We start from the raw sequence: 22,269 nt of genomic DNA on the forward strand, positions 1-22,269 counted from the left end.
AGCAGGGTGCGTGTTTTAAAGTTACTTGAGTTAGAAGTAGGGCTGTTTAATTAATCATAATACAAACAAGACATAAGTTATAAGGTGACTGCTAAATGTGTAGTCTGCAAGTTGTGCACACTTACACATAGGGCTATTCTTCATTCCAGTGTGTGTTTCACTTTAAAACACAAGCTCTGTCATATTCTGTGATTGTTTATGAAGAGCGCAAGTGAAATGCAGACTGAACGGGACACCGCTGTATGGGCCAGATGATACGCAAACTACGTTTATTGGCTGGAGAAAGCAAGTTTATTCCTGTAATGTATTTTTTTCTAGGTGCTTTTAGTGTCCTTTTGGACTCTCCAAGTCTCCTCTTTTGGAAAGACCCCTAAATTTACCTGGGAAAGAAAGCTTGCAGAAAGTAGTTTGAGAATCGTCAATCTGGTGGCTTACTTTGCTGGGAATAGCAAATGATAAACTATATGCTATAACTATAAACTATATGCTTATTTTCACGATACGTGTGCGATTAATCAAGTTTTTTCAAATGTTATCCGAGTCGAAAATTTTACAGCCCTAATATACATATAATATACCTTTTTTAAATATTGATTTAAAAAAAAAGAGAGAGATTTCAGTAGATTTAACTCTTTGGCTTTCATTTTTTGTTTCCTATTTTTTAAACAACCTCTACACCAAATTTGTTTCCCCATCATAAGTATTTTTTTTCTTTAATGTAATGCTCTTATTTGCAGTGTGCCAGACAACATCTGGACTCTATAGCTCGCACACCGGTGCATGTCCTCAGCTTGTATTGCATGTGTTTTGTGCTTTGAAGTGACTGATGGCTTGGTAACATGCCACTATTTAATATCCTGGAAAGGAAGCATGTCGATTAATGACTATAAATCATAAAGCAGCTGTATAGTTTTCTCCCTGTGTGATTATTGCCGAATACTCTCACTTGATACCTCGCAGTAAACAGCTTCTCTGGTGACTGGTGCAAAATGTTTTCGGCATCTGTTCTGCTCAATTCAAAATGCCAAGAGGAAATTGGAACCTCATTGTCATGAACTTATGGCGAGTTGTGTATCTGTAATATGAATTCATCAATTATAATGTGAAATATCTCTGGCTCCATGACACTGAGGTCAAGTGAGGCTGTGCTTATGTAGGGTAGAAGTTAGTTTCTTTGAATGCTGTCATATTGGTTGAAAATATAAAGGTTGAAACTGTTCTCTATTTTTCGTAAATGTCAAGTTGGGAACCAGTTAAAAAATAAAAATGGTTTTATTTGCACTATTTTTCACTTGGACTTATGTGTACTTACAGTGTACTTACCAAATAATGTACTGGTAATATAATGGGTTTGGTTTAGGGGTAGGTTCAGGGTTAGTACCTAGTTATTACCCAGTTATTACAACTATTATTATAAGTATATAGTATGTCCATGTGCAACAGGACTGTAAAATATAGTGCTACCAATCAAATTAATAAATATGCATTAATTATAGTATTGGTTAAAACAATGGTTGGAGAGTTTTGTACGAATAGCTGGATATTATGCCTGCTATTGGGGCATGTTGTCACTGAAGGCCAATTAAAGTTTTTTTTTTTTTTTTTTTCCCCTAAGCAATGTGGGTGCAAACTGCAAATGTATAATAGCTTTTTGCTATTCCAGGTATATAATTGACTTTTAAAAGCAATCCAACCTTGAAAAGTGTTTACTTATGTAAACTATGGTTACTCGCCCTCTTTTTAAGCTTCTATTTGTGTCTAAATTCGACTAGACTAGCTCATCTTCTTGTCTCTTCCTTCATTCTTTTCTGCAGTGTTTTGGTGGGGAAAGTTGATCCCTCCCTGGCCCCTGTTCCTGTCAGGATTAAGAGCCTGTTAGACACATGCGAAGCAGGAAATACCTTAACTAGACCCTACTGAGGTCACCATGGATACCATCCCAAAAACCTGCTGCTACAGGCCTCCCGCTCGCTCTCCTTTATTAGCAGAGTTAATGGCAGTGATGGGCGGAGTTACTAGTCAAGAGGAAACCAGAGTTACGTTTACTATTAAAAGCGTGTCAGGGGAAAAAAGCATACCAGTTTCTCCAAAGTGGTTTCTTTTCATGAAACATGCGCTGAATGCTTTTTCACAACCGCACACCTTTGGCAGACTTTTCAGAAGAAATTCTTTTGCAATTTTCTAACTTATACTTTGCAATTACATGTTATTTTTGGGGTCTTTTTTTACCAAAAGTGGCTCAATGGGATGTAGGCCACGCATTGTTTCTTTAGATTTACTCACATTTCATAACAATAGTGTAAATGTCGTCTTCTGCAAGGTGGCCGCCGGATTTCATGGAAATTTGACCTTTTTTTTGAACAATCATCAAGTCCTGGTCTATCTTTTACTGGAAACCAGTTGGTGTCATTCAAATCCCTCGTCGCAAGTCAAATGCATTGTTATTGAACGGAAATTAATCCAATTAGCATTTGAATATGAAGCACTCACCATTTGTTTTGTAAATGTGAAAATCTCACCTCATCTTACCGTTAGTATAGTCACAATTAGCATATGGTGTCAGAATGTGCTCTTTGACAACATCAGTCTATTCTTTTAAAGATGAACCCCAACAGGGATAATCCCCTAGTGCACTTCTCCACAAGAAGCACTTCCCCTTTAAAAGTGCATGGCCAATTGCTTGAAAGGTGCAGATGAATGAATGACATGTTGATGGACAATGAATCTGCGTAATTATATTTAGACCCCCCCCCCGGTCGCCTGGAGCAACGGGTGGGCTCAGGTGGCGGTATCCGAGGCAATGCCCCTGACCTTGCATCCCATAATCAAATTTGAGCTCTATCTCAGAATTGGCCTGACAATTGGCCCTTGACTTATTCAAACTCAGATTTGATTTAGCATTGACTGAGCTGGTATCTTTGATAGACGTTAGAAGGTGTTTCTGCTCATCTATAGGATGCCAATTGCAACAATGTTTGAGGGTTTGACTCTCGAAAAATTCTGAGACATTCGATAAACTTAATGTAAAACGCCTTGAGATTACGTAATAATCATTAGCGCAGTATTTTTCCGCGACTGACTTGGTGGGAGTTCAGCGCGCTGCGTCACGTTTATTAACATGCCCTGTATTTTAATAAGTTATTTTTTAAAGAATAAAGATGGAGCAGTCAGTTGCATTCATTTGCACTAATAGGAAAAATCCCTATTTGACTTGGTTTTGTAGTTTTTTTTTTCTGAATTTCGAAACCAGCAAAAAGTCACATAACTCATTAGGCCCTATCTTGCACCCAGCGCATTTGACTTTGTACACCGACGCATTTATCATTCCTATTTTTCACCCGACGCACAGCTGACTTTTCCCGCACGTCGGTAAATTAGTGAATGAACTTGCGCTACCAGGGGGCGGTTCAGCGAAAAGAGGAGGCGTGTTCCGGCGCAAACGTTCCCTGGTGATATTTTGCAGTTCCAGAAAACAATTCCTCCACTGACCAGGACAAACCTAGTCTAAAGACAGTGGCGCGTTGCGCGTTAGTCATATGCTATTTTAAGGGCGCATGCTTGGCCATTATGTAGCGTGTGAACAACGCGCATACACTTTAATTCTCTAATCTTAACAGACGCAGCAGTTTTAATTTTTGCAAATCATACATTATTACAAGGAAAAATATTAACACACGAGGGAAATCATTGTTATGTCCATGAAGATGTGAAAAAAAAGGCATAAATTTAGCTTACACATTTACCCAAATTATTATACGCCTGTTTAACCGAAGCTTATTTGGGTGGGTTTCATATCGTTAAAATAGGGCCCATAATGGCCGATCATTGTTTACACCCGACTGACTCTGGTCTCTATGCTTGCTTTGCTCAGGGACCCAACAGCAACCATATAGATTACTTCAATCTTTGGTGTCACTTACTCAAGTACTCGTGCACATCCCTAGTAATAGTGATGCATATATGTGTGGCTAGTATTATGCTGTAATGACCCGATAAATTCATTAAACATCTTACCTTTGTAGATTTAAGACGTTGGAGTTTTAGATTTAACTAAGTTGGAGGTTATCCTAATGGTCGCCAGTTTGCTGGTTTTCCCTGATGGTTGAATAGGAACTTAAGAATTCTTTACGATTATTTTTAAGAACATTCTTTTCAGGAATTGATATAAAAACTTAACATAACTAATTTTTTTCTTCTTGTTCTTAGTGGTAGCCCTGGTTGATCCCACACCGTTCACTCTGTATCCGGGGGATAAACTGGAGCTGATCTGTAAAGGTAAAGAGGAGACACAGGAGGTGACCTGGACTAAGGACCATGTTCCACTGGTTGACGGAGAGCACACGCGTCTGCGCAGCGACCAGATGGAGATCGAGACAGTAGAGCCGGCCGACTCTGGTGTGTATGCTTGCTTTGCTCAGGGACCCAACAGCAACCATACAGATTACTTCAATGTCAACGTTACAGGTGAGAAACCAATTCAATACAAAATTGCTGATAAGTTGACATTTGTATTGTTCACAAACACAGCAAAAACATAACCTGGTTTTCTGTTCTTTGGTCAGATGGATTGATTTCCTCAGAAGATGATGATGAAGACGAGTCTTCCTCAGAGGAGGCCAAGCTATCAAGTGACCAGAAGCTGCTTCGTGAGTCACCGTTGCTCTCTTAGTCAAACTCTCCGTGCTCGAAACTCTGACTCAAAGATATGCAAATGTCAATGCGAATCAATATTGTTACGATTGTCCTTTCAAAGCAGGAATTATAACAGGAAATAGTGCACATTTTTGTTTTATAAACCACAGCCGTCTTGTGGAATGTGCCAAGCTTTAGTTTATTAGACTGAAAGCCTTCATGTCTTTTGATGGATTAGTCTTTGAGTCCCAAGGGCACTATCAAGCCAGTCAAAAGGAGCGAAACCATCAACCAACACCCAAATCTTGCACACTTTGATCTGCGGTCACCTTAGTACAAGCACTCTCCTGGAACGTGCTCTTATCACATTGTAGTTTCATAGAAATCATAATATTTTTTTGTACTTTCTGTCGGTTCCTCAGCAATGGCTCCTGTTTGGGCTCAACCTGATAAGATGGAGAAGAAGCTCCACGCGGTTCCCGCCAGCAAAACTGTCAAGTTCCGTTGCCAGGCCAACGGTAACCCTACACCAACTCTCAAGTGGCTCAAGAACGGCAAAGAGTTTAGGAGAGACCAGCGAATAGGAGGCTTCAAGGTGAGGGCAACTACACTACATCCCAATTCTATCTCGGAGATGCTATAAAAATATCTACAGTATGTCTTAATCTTAAAGCCCCCCCTGTGGTGAAAATCAAGCTTTTAATGTTGTTTATTAAATTATTGTCTATGTGGTGTTTTTAATGTGCTTTAAGACAAACCATGTGCAAATTAATAAGTCGACAGCATTGCTGAGTATTTCTCCTTAAAACTGCAGTGAACCAAAGACAATCTCAAAAACACGGTTTGAAATCGCAGTTTTTTCTGACGTCACAAACTACCTTGTAACCAATCAGATCAACGTGTAATCGTCAACCAGTGGATCTGCTGTGAGTGCGTGGAGGCGGGCTCATTTGCATATTCATAGAACCACGTATACTAAATTAGGCAAGGGTGTCGAGTTACATTCAAGCTATTTTAAGGCATGAAGAATTTTCTTTTTTCAAAGAAAAAGTTTAAATATGTAATTTTGGTGATGAAAGATTAGTTTTAATTGATACAATTATTGTCTACAGGAGGGACTTTAACATAATCACAGGTAAAGCTGGTGTGAAATTAGTCCATTGATAAACTCGTATGATAAAAAATTGGTTCCCAAACTTGCTAGCCAGCTGCTGTGATTTGGAGGTTAAAAGGGCACCTCCTTCTCATCAGATCTGTCTTCCAGACACCTCTCTGTTGCATGACAGAGGTTGAATAACCATGCCTGGAAGGCAGACATTGGAGCCGTGGGTATCTGGTGGAGGCGCCCACTATTGCTTGGCCTTATTTTACACAACTCGTTGTGCTCAGACAGATGAGAATAAACTCCAGGATAAACCAGATCTGTCCTTGTACTCATTTAACCATGTTGATCAGGAATGTCAACAAACCCAAAGTAACGTTTAAATTGATTTCTTAGCAACGCGTCATTAGGAGAACCGCTTTGAGTGAGTTTTGGCCACAGCTCACCTGTTAGAAAATCAAAAATGAGAGTGAGTAGATAATGACAGGTTATTTTAATTTGTGGGTTTAAATATTTCCCCTAAAAATACTACACATCAAAATTACATTTTTTTAATTCCATTCCTCTCTCTTGTACATGACATTATAGTGGTATTCTCCGCAGTTCTCTGCTCGTGTCATTGTGGACCTGTAGCGTCTGTGTTTCTCATCAAGGTGTTTTCCAGCTGGGAGACATTAGTCCTCTTCCTCTCCCTCACCGCATACACACTTTACCATCTGGAGTGTGTTTGAGGCCACTGCAATGCATACACACATGCACGCACACACAGTAACATGTGGATTGACATGGTTTTGTACAGACATTTGAGTATACTACATATACCAATATGCTTTCTTTTTGTGTGTGTGTGTGGGGACAGACTCAGTACCATATCATAGCAATAGTAATGCGTGCATAAATGCATCCAAACGTGTCTTTGAGCTCCAGGAGTGTGAAGGACTTCCGTTGAGGGGCCCGTCTGCAGTTTTTCGTAGTAACCTCCCCCCTGCACTCTTCCCAGTCTCTCGTGGTTTCTTTTGTTTAACAAGAGTCTGGCACAATTGTTCATTTACATTAAGTGTTTGTGAAAAGGAAGTCAGACAGACTGCGAGCGTAGCGGCTCACATCTGGGGTTCTGTTGGCCGAGAAGCCATAACCTCTTATTAATTTTGCCCAACTTGAAGCTAATTTCATCAAGCTGTTACTGCAGAGAACACATGCCATGTTTGCAAGATCTCTATAGGTTTAGTTCACCCTAAAATAATTTACTCACCTTTGTCATTCCAACCCTGTAATGACATTCATATTTCAACGTGGAACACAAAAGGAGAGGACAAAATATCAATGGTACAGTAACATTAGACTTGTGCACTTCTTTGTGTCAATCAGACAAATAATACATAATTCACAAATAGCAAAAATGTTGTCAATCTCTGGCTGCTATATGCATATACACAAATATATTTTAAGTAGTTTCATAAAAAATATGTATTTATTAAAATCGCCACTGATCTGTAGAGGTCCATGTTGCTTAGCAGACGTATGTTGTTTAATAGACTGAAGTTTGATGTTTGCTGGCGGTGTGTAAAGCTCTTGGCTCGAGAAGAGCTCTGTGTTCGTGGGTCGGCCGGGTTCCCTCTCTCCACCAGGGCGCGAGCTGTTCTCCACGGCTCTGTTCTTGTGCCTGACTGATGTTAAACTGACCTGACGGGGATGTGCTGCCAGCTCGCTCTGTTACACTTCCTCAGCCTTTCATAGAAATGATCGTAAAAGACAACCAGCCCTCTAATGCATTTAGCAGTTTTCTGCTTTTATATGTTGAGCTGCAAGAAGATATTGCCTATAGAAGTCTTTAATTGAAGAGTTTGGGATCAGATTCACTTCTGTCTCCATACAGGCAATTTTGCAAAGGCAGGGGGATTTACATTGAAAATGGCAGTATTTTCTTTGCAATAAGTGTAAATTGTAGTTAGATACTATTTGCACCTCAGTATTTTAGAATTATAAAACGGTATGCAATAATAACATATTGAGTGTAAATTATTATATTTATTAAATAAATGCCACCTTATTGGGACAATACAGCCCTCCCCATCCCTACCCCTACCCCTAAACACTTTATTATTAACCGTTAGGCACTTTTCACATATTTTCTTCATGTTTATTGAAAATAAAAGCCTTTTCAATCTGATATGCAAATGCAGTATGCATTTGTTTTGTTTCAATATGCAGTTTTAAGGAGGGTTCGGCAAAAGGCGAATTCGAACTCTGGTCGATCGCGTCAAAAGTATCTGCAACGCGCTTTACTCTCTACACCAGTGTTTTCCAACCCTGCTCCTGAAGGACCCCCAACACTGCACGTTTTCCTTGTCTCCCTAATCAAACACTCCTGATTCAACTCATCAGCTCATTAACCCATGGGTTGGGGGTCCTTCAGGAGCAGGGTTGGGAAACACTGCTCTACGCCATTGCTGATAACAGGCCACAGACGTTTTTTGTAATTGTCTATCCCAACCAGACGTCAGTGGGCGAAGTTAGTGTAAATGGCCTCTGCCAACAAGGCTTTATTTTCTAAATAGACCATACATGATGTGGTAAACTTGATTGCATTTTGGCGCACACAGAATCTGCTCACTTTTTTATATTTTTCATTTTACTGCACAGGTTCGAGAGCACATGTGGACCATCATAATGGAGTCGGTGGTGCCGTCAGACAAAGGCAACTACACCTGCCTGGTGGAAAACAAAATCGGCAGTATCAATCACACCTACCAGCTGGACGTAGTCGGTCAGTCACATTTCCTTTCTTACCTCTACATTTTAAAAGTTAGGTTGATGTAAATGTCATCTTCACCCAAGCCCAACTTTTTTATTATTCTTTGGCAAATCTGTGCTGGTCTTCCCTTCCCCACCAGCTCAGCTGCAGTGATTTATTGCAAACCCTTTTGATTAAATCGATTTACGTTTTTAGCTAGCGGAGGCAAATGATCCCCAAGGGAGGGTCGCAGAAGCACTGCTGTGTTTACTTGAGTCAATCAGATGCAAATGGGTGTTGTTCACCATGCAGCTAATGCTTCGGCGCAGCACCACTAATGGTTACCATTACTTCCCTGAAATGAACCGAAGTAACGGCTGGCTTTACATTTTCCGTGCGAGTGTCTGTGTGTACGTGCTTGTCAAGGACAGGCACGTGTACTCTGTTGATGGTGAGTGTTAAATGATCCATTGCAAATATAAAGTGTTTACGTGATGCGGTGGATGAGTTCGAGACGTGGTTAGTGGCTCAAGATGAGATCAGTGTATTTGGAGTAAAGTTATTCAAACACTGATTGGCTGACATGGACTTGATTGATGCCTTCATTAAGTAGCAAATAAATCAGTTCTGCTGTGACATCATTGGCACCCTACATACACATTCATGAGAAGACACCATTTGAATTTGTCACACACACACAACACTCACACATCTATGGCATCAAGTCCACTTGGGAAGTTCCTACTTATGAGTTCAGAGGATGTAATTGCGATGCGAGTTCATGTGCGATTTGTATAAAAATGAAATGGACACGTACATTTTTCGTTCTCTTTTTTTTTATGATTGTTTGTAGATTTATAGACTTGCCGCCTTTTGTTCAGAAGGCCTGAGAGATGGGCTGTGGCTTAAAATAACATTTCCACTCATTTCCACCAAATTACAGCAATTATAATGATTTTTTTAGTCCCTGTAGGCTCTGTCTGTGATATTAGCATCTAATGAACACAGTCCTCAACGCTAAGGATTTTTTTTCTACTTTCCCGCTCGTTCAAATATTTACTTGCCCCGCCAAAATTTCCACTGGTTCACCACAAAGAAGTAATAAATAATTAAAATATAAAAAGTTAGGTTTTTTTTATTGTTTTCATTGTTTTTGACACATATAACCTTAATACATAATTTTGTGGCACCAAAAACTGCTAACTCTTATTCATAAATTTCAACCCACTGACATATGTCATGTGTGTGCGATACAGAGCGTTCACCGCACAGGCCGATCCTCCAGGCTGGTTTGCCTGCTAACCGTTCAGTAGTGGTGGGAAGTGACGTGGAGTTTGAGTGTAAAGTCTTCAGCGATCCTCAACCACACATCCAGTGGCTGAAGCACATCGAGTTGAACGGCAGCAGAGTCGGCCCTGACGGACTGCCGTACGTTCGGATCTTGAAGGTAAAATCCATTTCCTCTTACTAGTCAAGCTCCTGATGTTTAGTCAAACACCAAGGTATTTTGTCCATTTGACAAAACTGTCTTTTTGTCTATATTCATCATCATCATCTTTATTTATTTGAGCATCTAAGTTCCACAAAGTTCTACATAATAGCAGGGTTCAGCACAGTAGGCAAAACTAAAGATGGATACATGCGCAAATGAACAAGTAAGTAAGTAAATAAATAAAATAAAAAACATGAATATGATGCTCAAAAGGAGTAGGCAGAAGGTTAAGCTTATTGACGACCTACTATATTAATAATGTGGTGACACCTCAAAGTTTACAATATTTCATCAAGAGTCAAATAATAATGCCAGTGTTTTTTAAGTTGCCAGCCAGCACCAGTTTTTTATAATTTTCACAAAACTTTAATGGCCGATGGAATATTTTGTTGTATGAAAATCTGAACATGCAATATATTAAAAGAAAGAACAGAGAAAAAAAAAAACATTTTATTCTAGCTATATGCATTTTTTTTATCAACACTTGTATGTGGGTAAGTTTCATTAATAAACAACAACATTTTGAACAAAAAGCTGAGATTTTTTTTTAACCATTACAACGTGCATAATCAAAGCAATGCTTTTATCGCTTGTTTCTGCTCCTTTTTTTATTCTGTACTCTCTCAGAATTGAATAATTAGTGTAATAATCTAATAATTAGTCATATTGTAATACTTGGTTTTCATAGAATTTTAGCTATATTTTGGTTTTAGTTAACAATAGCAACACTACCCTACATTTTGTAAAAAAAAATGTTTAATTTTTTTTACCAAAAAGTGTTGTTAGAAGCTGACAGTTTAAGTCTATGGTATAAACATAAACCAAATTCCTCATAAACTTACACGGTAAGTGTGTGTATATATATATATATATATATATATATATATATATATATATATATATAAATGTATGTATGTCCCTGTGGTAATTGATGATGCCATTGATAGTGCTTTAGTTGTAACCTGTAACTTGTTAAAAGTGTGTGTCTTTCACCATATTACTTCACCTCTATGGACAGAGCACCTCAGCAAATGGAGCAGGACTAACAGCTTTTGGGAAAAAATATGAGCCACATTCTTGGCAGGCTGTCATAATCCATTTCACAAGAGCAGTAATGGCAGGTGTTGTCCTTCGGTGACGGCAGGGATCACATGTTTGACTTTGTCCTTGACCTCTGACATATGTTTGACCTCCGCAGCACTCTGGGGTCAACATCTCGAACACACAGGTCTTGACGCTGCACAACGTGACAGAAGAAGACAGTGGGGAGTATATATGTAAAGTGGCCAATTATATAGGCCAAGCCAACCAATCAGCATGGCTCACCGTCGGTAAACACTTGCCAGGTAACACACGCCCCCTGCTACAGAGATACATCAGTGCAGAAAGAGGCAGAAGTAGATGTTAGACGGAGGTAGAGACCGCGGTTATCAGGCTCTTAGGTGACCGTAACACATCTTCCCACTTCGTCGCTCTTTTTTGTTTTCTGTGGTGCCCCTTGTGGTGCCGTAAATGACGCCATGGAAAATCCCAGCAGAGCAACTGGAAGCATTTTGGCTTGTGTTTACACTGGACGTTTCCTTCTCTCCATCTCTGTGCAGCACTTTGCCCTCCTAATAAGGGTGTTTTTCATGCCCTCTGAAGATTACTTGCACTTCAAAAGCATTTCAGTGGCACCTTGAGAATGTGCCCGTCTAAATTCCTTCACCTCGCTCGAGGGCTTTTTCTTTACCTGCTATTTTTCTCTTCAGGATAGCTTTGTTTCCACGACTATTACATTCTGCAGTCTCTCTTTCTTCCTCATAAATACCTCTGGCATTTCACAGTTTTTGATGTCACAGCGAAAATTTTAATTATATTTCCTTTATTTTTAACTGTTAATATAAGTCTCATAATTAAATATAAGGCATATAGCCTTGATGCATTTATAAAGTTTAGGTATACATATAATAATTAACAAATTGTATGGGACAGGTTAAGTTCTTTGGGGATATGAACACTTCTTAAAAGTCTGAATCTCGTAATAATAATATTTATCATTTTAATTATTGTATTAATAATTGTAATTAATCATAAATAATTATAATAATTGCAGTTGTAATAATATAAAATAATGTCAACCAAGTAGTTTAAAAACAGGTGCTACAGCGGTGGCTGTTACTGGCTATTTAAATCTAGCGGGTTTGAGGTCTCGTGTCGCGCAAATACAATGACGCTGGTAGTGACGAATCTTTCTGACCAATCAGTGATCTGCAGTGTTTTCACGTCACATTTTAGTATCATTTACCTCAACAGAGGTGGTACCATTTAAAGCGAGCCGTACCATGCAGTGGAAAAGCGCCAAAGCGTGCCGTACCGAACCGTGCCGTACCGTACTATGCAGTGGAAATGCGTCAAAGCGTGCCGTGCCGTACTATGCAGTGGAAAAGTGCCAAAGCGTGCCGTACCGAACCGTGCCGTACCGTACTATGCAGTGGAAAAGCGCCAAAGCGTGACGTACCGAACCGTGCCGTACCGTACTATGCAGTGGAAATGCGTCAAAGCGTGCCGTGCCGTACTATGCAGTGGAAAAGTGCCAAAGCGTGCCGTACCGAACCGTACTATGCAGTGGAAAAGTGCCAAAGCGTGACGTTCCGAACCGTACCGTACTATGCAGTGGAAATGCGTCAAAGCGTGCCGTGCCGTACTATGCAGTGGAAAAGTGCCAAAGCGTGCCGTACCGAACCGTGCCGTACTATGCAGTGGAAAAGTGCCAAAGCGTGCCGTACCGAACCGTGCCGTACTATGCAGTGGAAAAGTGCCAAAGCGTGCCGTACCGTACTATGCAGTGGAAAAGCGCCAAAGCGTGCCATGCCGTACTATATACAGTGGGAAAGCGCCATTTGACATCCTTACTCGCACATATTTCTCTCGCATTCTTTGACAAGCCTTTCTAATCTCCCAGTCTAACTGCCACTGCTTCCTTCACTGAATGCGTGCATATGTGAGAGTGATTGTGTTCAGTCTCTGCTGGGCAATGTTCCATGTGGCCCATCTTGTGCATGTGGAGATGGAGGCGGGCGGATGTCACGCTCGTCTTCAGGTGTCGGGTCTGTAGCGGGCTGAGCCGTGTACTCCGTTCTCCAGCTAACCACGAATCTGTCAGCAGGGTCATCGAAGGATCCACTTCCGATCATGGAGCTGTCCTGCTTTCCTTAAGGACGGTGGAGGGTGTTTCTCCAGCACCCTTCTCTTACTCCATGATGTCAAATCTTTCTCTCTCTCAAATCTCTCTCATCTGGTGGGTTTTCCTGGAGCTCTCCGGCTTCATCCTGTGGTTCTTTTCTCTAGACGGCAGGCGTCAACACTACGGATAAGGAGATGGAGGTACTGCAGATCAGGAATGTGTCTTTAGAGGATTCTGGAGAGTACACCTGCTTGGCTGGGAACTCTATCGGCCACTCCCATCACTCTGCATGGTTGACTGTCTATAAAGGTATCTGTGGTTCTTGTGGTGCTCTTTTTGGTTGATGTTTCTCCCTGTCTAAAGCCCAAAGTATATTTTGTTGTTTATAGACTAGCATCACACGCACAGAATACGCATACTCTAATGTATTCGTCGGCATAGTGCGGGCGTACTGTATGCTCGTGGTCAGATTTTTCTAACCACACATACAGTTTATGTTCAGCTCCAACATGTGCATTGAGGATTTTTGCAGTAGTTAGTTTGTCCACAAGGCGGCAACACTGGCCCAGGCCGCTGTTTCCCCGCTGAAGTGGAACGGCAACAAACTAATGGAGATGCAACAATGTTTAAAATGTCTTCATACCCGTTCACAGATTAAACGAGTACAAAGACGTTTTTTAGAGGAGTACTGAACGAGGAGAATACTTTCTATTGCACACGCTATCAAATGGAGTGTACTTTGAAAGGCCGTTTACATACGCCAAGTGTTTGCGTCAAAACTGAAGTATACTTTGGGGCTTAACAGTGGCAGTTCACACTGTGGGTTGAGTTTGGTCACATCACTGCTGTGGTTTCCATAAAAATCTGTTCAAAATGTCCAAGAAACCTCAAAATACCACCACATTTTTCTCACAAAGTGGACATTCACTTTTCATAAATATGACTATAAAGTGCAGACACTTCTAATATGGTATAGACAGTATGACTGTCTAATATAGTGCAGTTATTCAGATTTGGCTGCAATTTGACAAAAATCAATAACCATTTTTGGTATTTTGTAAGAGAATTTTAACGTGAATGTCATCAATATTTCTTTAAGCTATTAAAATAGCCTCAATGTCTCTAAACAGAACATGAGGGTTAAGACATTGTCCAGTGCTAGTAAACACTAGCTCTTTAATTTACGTCCATTACAAGCAATACAGTGGTTTTATAGCAAATACCAATTCTTTGTGAACCACACCATTCTTCAACCCCTGTGTGTCTGCTTTGTGGTTTTGTTATTCATCTGGGTGTTGACTGACACTTGAAATGTCAGTTGAAGCATGTCAAAATGACATGTTTGTTGTCCTTCTTTATAAAAGTGGAATCAAGCCAAGCCAAACCTCCCACTGTCTCTGACCACAACTGAATTTAAAAGTGCACATAAGTATATATTTACTCATTGACAACATTTTAGAAAAATCTTTTACACTATTATTAGTTGAAGACTTATGTAAGCTGATTAATTGTAGTGGGTCGGCTCATGGGGGCGTCATGTTGAGATCACATGACCAGCCAAAAACTACTTTTTCTCGGGAACCCTGTTATTTATTCACTTCTGTAATTATTTGTGGCCGACTGCGAAATAATGGCATTGTAAAGACAACGTTTGCACTTTATTTGTATGCAGTATGTGTACTTTACACAAGAAAGTACTAAGTAATACATAAAGCCAAATTTGCCCAGTGGCCTCTGTCCATCATGGCCTCCTAATCATCCTCCTATATATATACTAATTGGCTTCATCACTGTCTCCTCTCCACCAGTAAGCTGGTGTGTGGTGGGCGTTCTGGCGCAATATGGCTGCCGTCGCATCATCCAGGTGGATGCTGCACATTGGTGGTGGTTGAGGAGATTTCCCCCCTTCTATGTAAAGTGCTTTGGGTGTCCAGAAAAGCGCTATATAAATGTAATGAATTATTATTATTATTATTATTATTATAAAGTTAACTACTAAAAATGGATTAAGTTTAGTTTTAGTGTTAAGTTCAGGGTTTGTAACTAGTTATAGTAAGTACATAGGACGTGCATGTAAAATAAAATGCTACAAAGGAGTGGGCGATCTTCCAAAAACTTCATACCACGATCTTATAACAATCAATCATGATCCACGATCTAAATCACAATCTTCCCAATTTTGAGATGTACTATTGAGAATATCCAGACTGGACAAGCCTATGGACTTATCTATTTGCACAATTTAAAACACAATATTGCATTAAACAATAGTCATTAGTCATTAATAGTATTTAAACCTCTAGTTATTCAGTCGAGCAGTGAGTGATTTAGTCTGTGTTTTGTTTAACATTAATGACAGAACGCAGCAGTTATTTGCATTAGGCTTTCAGACTGAATGCTCGGATCTAATATAATGACACGCATCCGATTTCTTTCCCAACAGTTTATTCACTTAAGACATAACTGACTGTCTTTATGTAAATACTCACCAATACGGACATTTTGACATATTTTTGTGTATATTTGACCGTTAAGATGCACACCTGAAACCCCAAGTATAGTTCTGCTCTCGCAGCGCACACAGAAAGCGTGTGGGGATCAGTCTCTTTTGCAATTTAATGCGCTTTTAATAACTCTTTAAAAATAAAGCATGTCCCGCAGTAGACTGCATTTTATTACGTTACATAATTTGATTGATTTGGACGTTAAGTTTTGGCTTTTTAAGCACACCGCTTTACAGGAAAGGGAGGGCATGCGGCACAATGATCATTTTCTCTTGATTATCACGTTTTCATAAGTGCTGGAAGCCAAAATCGAAACCGAAACTAACATTTTATTCATCGCACAGATTGCTGTTGATTATTATTTTTAAAAAATTCAAATGCGTCACCATACATGAAAGACACATGATATAATTTGGCCAGTCAGCACAGCCATCTAGTAGGCAGTCATTGCGGTCTTGTAACATTATTATGAGAACATAAAAGATCACAATCTCTAGGATTCACTTGAAAAGTAGATCATGGATGTCTTCAACATCCATCACGATTTAAAGTCGTCGGATCGCCCACTCCTACCACACAGAAAACTATTGATTTTGCACACAATGTCGCATCCCTGCTACTAGGCTATGTGTGTAAATACTGACCAGTGCAAAATTACTGAGTGCACCATAAATGTTTCCTAATTTAAAGATGCTTTGCTGTAGTTTAACTGCAAAATAAATGATGTAATGTATAACAAATAACAACCGAGAACAGATGGGACACTGTGGCTAGTGGTTTGGCAAAGCTTTGTTTCCATTTTACTTTTTTATATTATAAAATCCTTTTCCCAGTTTTTCAAGATTAACCTGTTTCCAATTAACATTTCTGTGTGCCTGAACACTGGACAAGCATCCCAAAGAGCATGATTTTACGCATAAGCATATGCTGACATCATTTCCTCTTTGGCTCGGGTGTGATAAATACCTCACCTTGAAGGTTGAATCTATTCATTGTCTAAATAGATTCGATTTATCAAGATGCTTGTCAGTCCAAGTCTTAAATGCATTCAACATGAGGAATAAGATTTCATTCTGGATGTTGAATGTTGATGATCTTGCATTTGCATGTTGCAGTCAGCAAACTGTGGGCCTTACTCTTATCATAAAGCATTATGTAAATATAATAACTCAAGAGCATTTGAGCTTCACGTTCACGCTACGATATATTTGATTGTTCATTAAGTTATTAAAAGAGAAGGCAAAGAGAAGTGATCTGTCAATGAGATGCATTTGCATGTGCATTGTTGTGTGAAATGTATACATGATACAATAACATCTTTTGTGTGCATGAACTGTGTGAAAGAAACCCTGTATAAAGAACCAGAGCCTTGGGGCAGACAAACGCCAACCAAATAGCATAGGAAATATCTGTATCAGCCAGACTTCTCATGTAATTTTACCCCATAACCTAGCTCTCCATTTATACTTTGCTGAAATGCATACCCACTCAGATTGTGTCTACCCACCCAGATAAGCCATTCCTCTCAATTTACATTTGTATTTGTGTTGCAAATTTAATGTCTCATATGAGTTTACATAAGGCCATTTTTTGGCCTAATCTCGTAGCGAGGGCTGCCAAGTATCATGAGCAGTGGTTTCCTTCTCCTACTAGTCACATACGCAGAAGAATGTGCCATGAAACCTGATCCATGAAAGAAGTAATTATGATGCTACAATAGGAGTTTGTGTTCATTGCAATTCACCATTCACGTGAACAACGACATCTCCATTTAGAGGATTTTTGTTTTGTGCATGTGCATGTGTGTGTGTGCATCAGTGTGTTTGTGGTTTTATAAATGTACATAAAAAAAGTCTCCTGCTAATGTGATATTCAAGCTTCCTAAACGGGCAGATACTCCAACTTTGGCAGGAATGTATACAAGATTGAGTCATTGTTCGAAATATTCTCTCCCACTGACCTTTTGCTAAGCCCTCACTACAGCTTGCGTAATGTTGCTGTATTAGAAAAACATGTAATACACACACATTCTGAGAAAGAAAGACTATGATGTAAACTCGGAATTGACCCTTCACAGGGAGCTTGATTGACAGGTGATCTGACCAATCATACTTCGCCATCCGCCATTTTGTCCGACAAAGCAGTCAGGAGAGTTAGTAGATTAACATGGGAGGGTTTGAACTTGTGTACTGACGTCTTTCCGCGGTTAAAACAACATTCCTTCTGATGTTCATTCATGTTTATTTGATGCTATAAATTACTAAACTAAAACATGGTGTGGCGAGAGAGCGGCATAGCTTGTCGGACATAGCGACAGTAACTAAGGGGGGCGGGTCTTTGCGAGTGGTCAATTGTGAGAAAAGAGGCAGAATTACAAGATATCAACTTGCAATTCAGAGAAAGTCTGAATTGCGAAATGACGTAAACTCTGAATTGTGAGAAATAGTTAGAACAAACTAAATTCTGAGAAAAACGGCAGAATTACGAGATATTAAGTTGGGAGAAAAGTGTTAACCCAAAATAGTGAGGTATAAACTTTCTGAATTGTGAGATTTAAAAAGTCCCTTCTTAAAATCTGTGATGGAAATGGTCTTCCATAATTATTTAATGAATTTACTTAATAATATTAATTTACTTTGGAGCCAATCTAGATGTTTTACTGATGGGTTACATGCTCATTTGGGAATGAGGGAATATTAATAAAAATAAAAATAAACTATTATAAGAGCGCCAGCAACAACTTTTTACAATGTCTTGGGATATTTCATGTAAAGTTTTCGAACGCATGGTTTCCAAACGCTTGCCTGATAACATGGCGGATGGCAACAATAAGGCGGGACTTAGCAAAGGGTCAGTTGCAGTGATTGGCTCTGCTGGCACAGGCTGATGTGTCATTCTTAGCACACAAAGGTAAATAAACACATCATTCCTTTAGCGTTCAGCAAGCTCATTCCCTTCCCTTCTGCCACCTTGCATTGCTCCCTTCTTTCATAATCTAGCCATTCCCCCGACTCAACTGCCAAACCAGACCTACCTGGAGGTGCTGATCTACTGCGTGGGCTTCTTTCTTATCTGTGTGATGGTGGTGACCGCCGTGCTGGCCAAAATGCACAGCTCCACCAAGAAAAGTGACTTCAACAGCCAGCTGGCGGTTCACAAGCTGGCCAAGAGCATCCCTCTGCGCAGACAGGTAACAGAAAGTAGATAGGGGGTTTGATCTCTTTACCACTAAACATAGACACCTCATATTTCAACAGTTTCTTATGTTAATGACGGGGTGGTGTAGTATTTAATTTGATTAATTTTGGGGGGGGGGGTTGTTGTTATTTAACTATAATAATGTTAAAGACGACCTGTTATGCTTTTTTTCCATGTTCATCTTTCTTTACTGTGTAATGTTGCTGTTTGAGCATGAGAAAGATCTCCCTCCAGCAGGAGTTATTCTCTATAACAGTGTCAGTGTTTCTGAACTCCTGAAACGCCTCCATTGTAGTCTTAAGTTTCTTCCGGGAGCGAACATGTCACAATATTCCTCATTTAAATAATTAATCCGCAGAATAAAGGGGCGGGGCCTGGTTGAGTTAGTTAGTAGTGTGTTGAACATGTTGGTTATGGTAAGGTGGGAGACATTTCTTAAACACACTCGAAGCGCTTGACCAATCACAACACACTGATCCAGCCGACCAATCAGAACACAGTGTGCTTTTCAGAAGGAGGGGCTTCATAGAGACAGGAACTAAACCGAGCGTTACTGACAGACTGGGAAGAGAGGAGCTGCAACAATGGACAATGTGTGAAAAAATTTGTTTTTTGAACATTCAAGCATGAAAACCTATTCTAAGCAGAGCCCAAAAACAAAATCCAAACGTTGGTAAAGGGTATAATATTGCCTCTTTCGTTTAAAGCATTCGTTTTCATTAAAAAAAAACAAGATTATTTTGTAAATAAAGACTTAATTTCTCTGTTCCTTAAGGTGCAGTTGCATTTGTGAAATTTCATGGGCAAAAAAGGTCTGTCAATAGTCTAGCGATGTCTGAAGCGCTTTCAAACCAAGCAGCGCCCAACTTGAACCCGTCGAGAAAACTGCATAGGAAATCTTTCACCCTCATGAAATTCCTAATCGTGGATTTCTATTAAAATTATTTCGCCTGCAGCGATTGTATAAAGTCCGTTTAAAACCATGCAGCTGCGAGTCTGCTTGACCAGCATGGGGAAATTGTTCACCCTCACGCGAAATTTTGGATTGCGTTGATTCCTATTTAATTGCTTTATTTGGCCCACAAAAATTCGCCAGACAATGTGACAAATATGACCAAATATAACTTTACGAAGCTATCATATTGTTTAAAATAATATAATGCCTAATTTAAACTCAAGGTTTCGTGCAGGATTCCAATGTAGAACTGCTTTTGTCATTTCTCCAACTATTTTCTTGTTGAGCTCATTTTTGGTTTCCGTCTTGATCTGTTTTTGTTGATGATTGTTGTATAATATCATTGCGTCTCTCTGCATCAGTGTCTACAGATGCCCCCTGACCATAGGCGTCGATTTCAGTGGGGACGCAGGTTTCGTCATTTTGTACCCACCACTTTTTCTTCTTTTTTTTTACCTCAAGCTCAATTTAGTCGTTCTATTGCTGTGCTGGCTACACGCTTCTCTGTTCATAACACTGCAACAACTGTAACATTGGGATACGTTCTAGTTTGGGGGAGGGGTGGGTGGGCACGCGGCATGAGAACCGTGGGGACTCAACCCACAGCCGTTCCGCTGCCCTGCTGAAAATGTGAAGTAGAAACGCTTAATGTCAGATGACGTCCATAATAATTGGACATTGGATTCAATTTTTTGACCGTTTTCAGTGGTTATGAGGAGCAATATGAGAGAGAAATTTGGTAATCATTGTTTAGATACATTAAATCACATCATGTCATATTGTCAACATGGTACATATGAAGCAGAATAGTGGGTCATATGTCTAATGCTTTTTGAAAACTAAAGGCTTCCTTCTTGATAAAACGAGTCGGACATCATCACATTTTTGTATACATTTTGATTTATTTACATTAGTAAGCTAAAGGACACCGTCTTTCAAAACATGACCTGCTCGAAAGAGAGAGAGAAAATGCATCATTGTACCCAGCACTTCTGAAAATGCACTTCCGAATGCGTCTCTGTCCCCAGCACATTTTAAACCAAACTGACGCCCATGCCCCTGACCAAGTAACTCGCATACACCCATATGCGCACAAGACCACAGTCTTTATATGTGTATTTGTGTTGCTGTGTTGTGTGGAGAGTAATTTTTAAGTATTTCCGTGCAGGTGTCAGTGGACTCCAGCTCATCTATGCACTCTGGTGGGATGCTGGTCCGGCCCTCGCGTTTATCCTCCAGTGGCTCTCCTATGCTCTCAGGGGTCTCCGAGTACGAACTGCCCCAGGACCCACGCTGGGAGGTACACAGAGACAGGTAACACACATTGTACTCATCATTTACTAACTAAAGATGCGTATAAGCTAGGGCTGCACGATTAATCGCAACGAAACCGCATGTGATTGGACAAAGGCTGTAATTATTTTCTGCACAGTTTGTCAATGCAGAACAGGTGATCGGTAGTAAATGCTGTTCAATCTGAACACAAGAGGGCGTCTCACACACACACGCCAAATATACCCCGCCACAGAAGTACAATAACACACGTCATTCCAGGAAATCCCTATCGGGCATCATACTATCACTGTAGCTGAATAAACAGACGATCGAAACACTTTGATTAATGACATATAATTAATTATATATTAATGACACATGACTAATAAACACACGACTGCCTTATTCTCTGTAAGAAGCCACATCATCTCACAGAAGGATGAGCTCAACTGTCGTTATGAAGTGAGTTTGGAGTAAAAGCATGTTATTAAATGCTGTCTTTTGTTGGACAGGGTTCATAAATGCTTCTCATGTTTGGGAAGATAAGATATAAAAGTTAAAAGCGACTCAAACTCGCAGTGCTTTCAGAGTGAGCAGTGTTTACAGAGCCGTATGACAATGACAAGCTGCGCATAACTAATCGCAGCCTTTGCAATTTCGTAATCGCGATAAGCCAAAATTGGTTTAAGTGCGACTTTCATGTAAATTACACTTAATCGTGCAGCCCTAATATACGCACAAAAATGGCCTGGCGAAGTGTGCAGTGTCAGTGATCGATATTGTGTGTGTGTGTGTGTGTGTGTGTGTGTCAGGCTGGTTCTTGGGAAGCCGCTTGGAGAGGGATGCTTTGGGCAGGTGATGATGGCCGAGGCTATGGGGATGGATAAAGACAAGCCCAGTCGTATCACCAAAGTGGCTGTCAAGATGCTCAAATGTAAGTGTTTTCTGCCACAGTTGTTAGCTGGTGTGTGTGTGTGTGTGTGTGTGTGTGTGTGTGTGTGTGTGTGTGGTGTGTGTGTGTGTGGTGTGTGTGTGTGTGTGTGTGTTGTGTGTGTTGTGTGTGTGTGTGTGTGTGTAAAAAGGGAAATATGCCAGCAAACTCTGTCTGGAATTCAGTATCTCATGAGGAATCTGATGGTCCGCTGAGCTCTGGTCTGTATTCCACCTTCACCCTGAAGCGTGTTATTTGAGCTCTGGTGTCACATACCGTA

The 22,269-nt window shown here is 40.1% G+C and overlaps 1 protein-coding gene across 3 annotated transcripts in view; it reads left to right on the top strand.

Moving 5' to 3' along the window:
- LOC307012122 (fibroblast growth factor receptor 1-A) overlaps nt 1-22,269 on the top strand; it is a 53,251-nt gene that overhangs the window by 21,932 nt on the left and 9,050 nt on the right. Inside the window, exons 3-11 of one of the 3 annotated variants that reach the window (XM_079638412.1) lie at nt 4,207-4,464; nt 4,563-4,646; nt 5,055-5,227; nt 8,378-8,501; nt 9,725-9,915; nt 13,291-13,435; nt 18,630-18,820; nt 20,952-21,097; nt 21,871-21,992. In XM_079638412.1, coding sequence (XP_079494538.1) covers nt 4,207-4,464; nt 4,563-4,646; nt 5,055-5,227; nt 8,378-8,501; nt 9,725-9,915; nt 13,291-13,435; nt 18,630-18,820; nt 20,952-21,097; nt 21,871-21,992 — 1,434 coding nt within the window. Of the gene's footprint in view, nt 1-4,206; nt 4,465-4,562; nt 4,647-5,054; nt 5,228-8,377; nt 8,502-9,724; nt 9,916-11,158; nt 11,307-13,290; nt 13,436-18,629; nt 18,827-20,951; nt 21,098-21,870; nt 21,993-22,269 lie in introns of all 3 variants that reach the window. The other 2 variants (XM_079638411.1, XM_079638410.1) reach the window with 2 other exon arrangements.

Source organism: Phoxinus phoxinus (genome assembly GCF_949152265.1).
Source record: "Phoxinus phoxinus genome assembly, chromosome: 15".
Classification (NCBI taxonomy): Eukaryota; Metazoa; Chordata; class Actinopteri; order Cypriniformes; family Leuciscidae; genus Phoxinus; species Phoxinus phoxinus.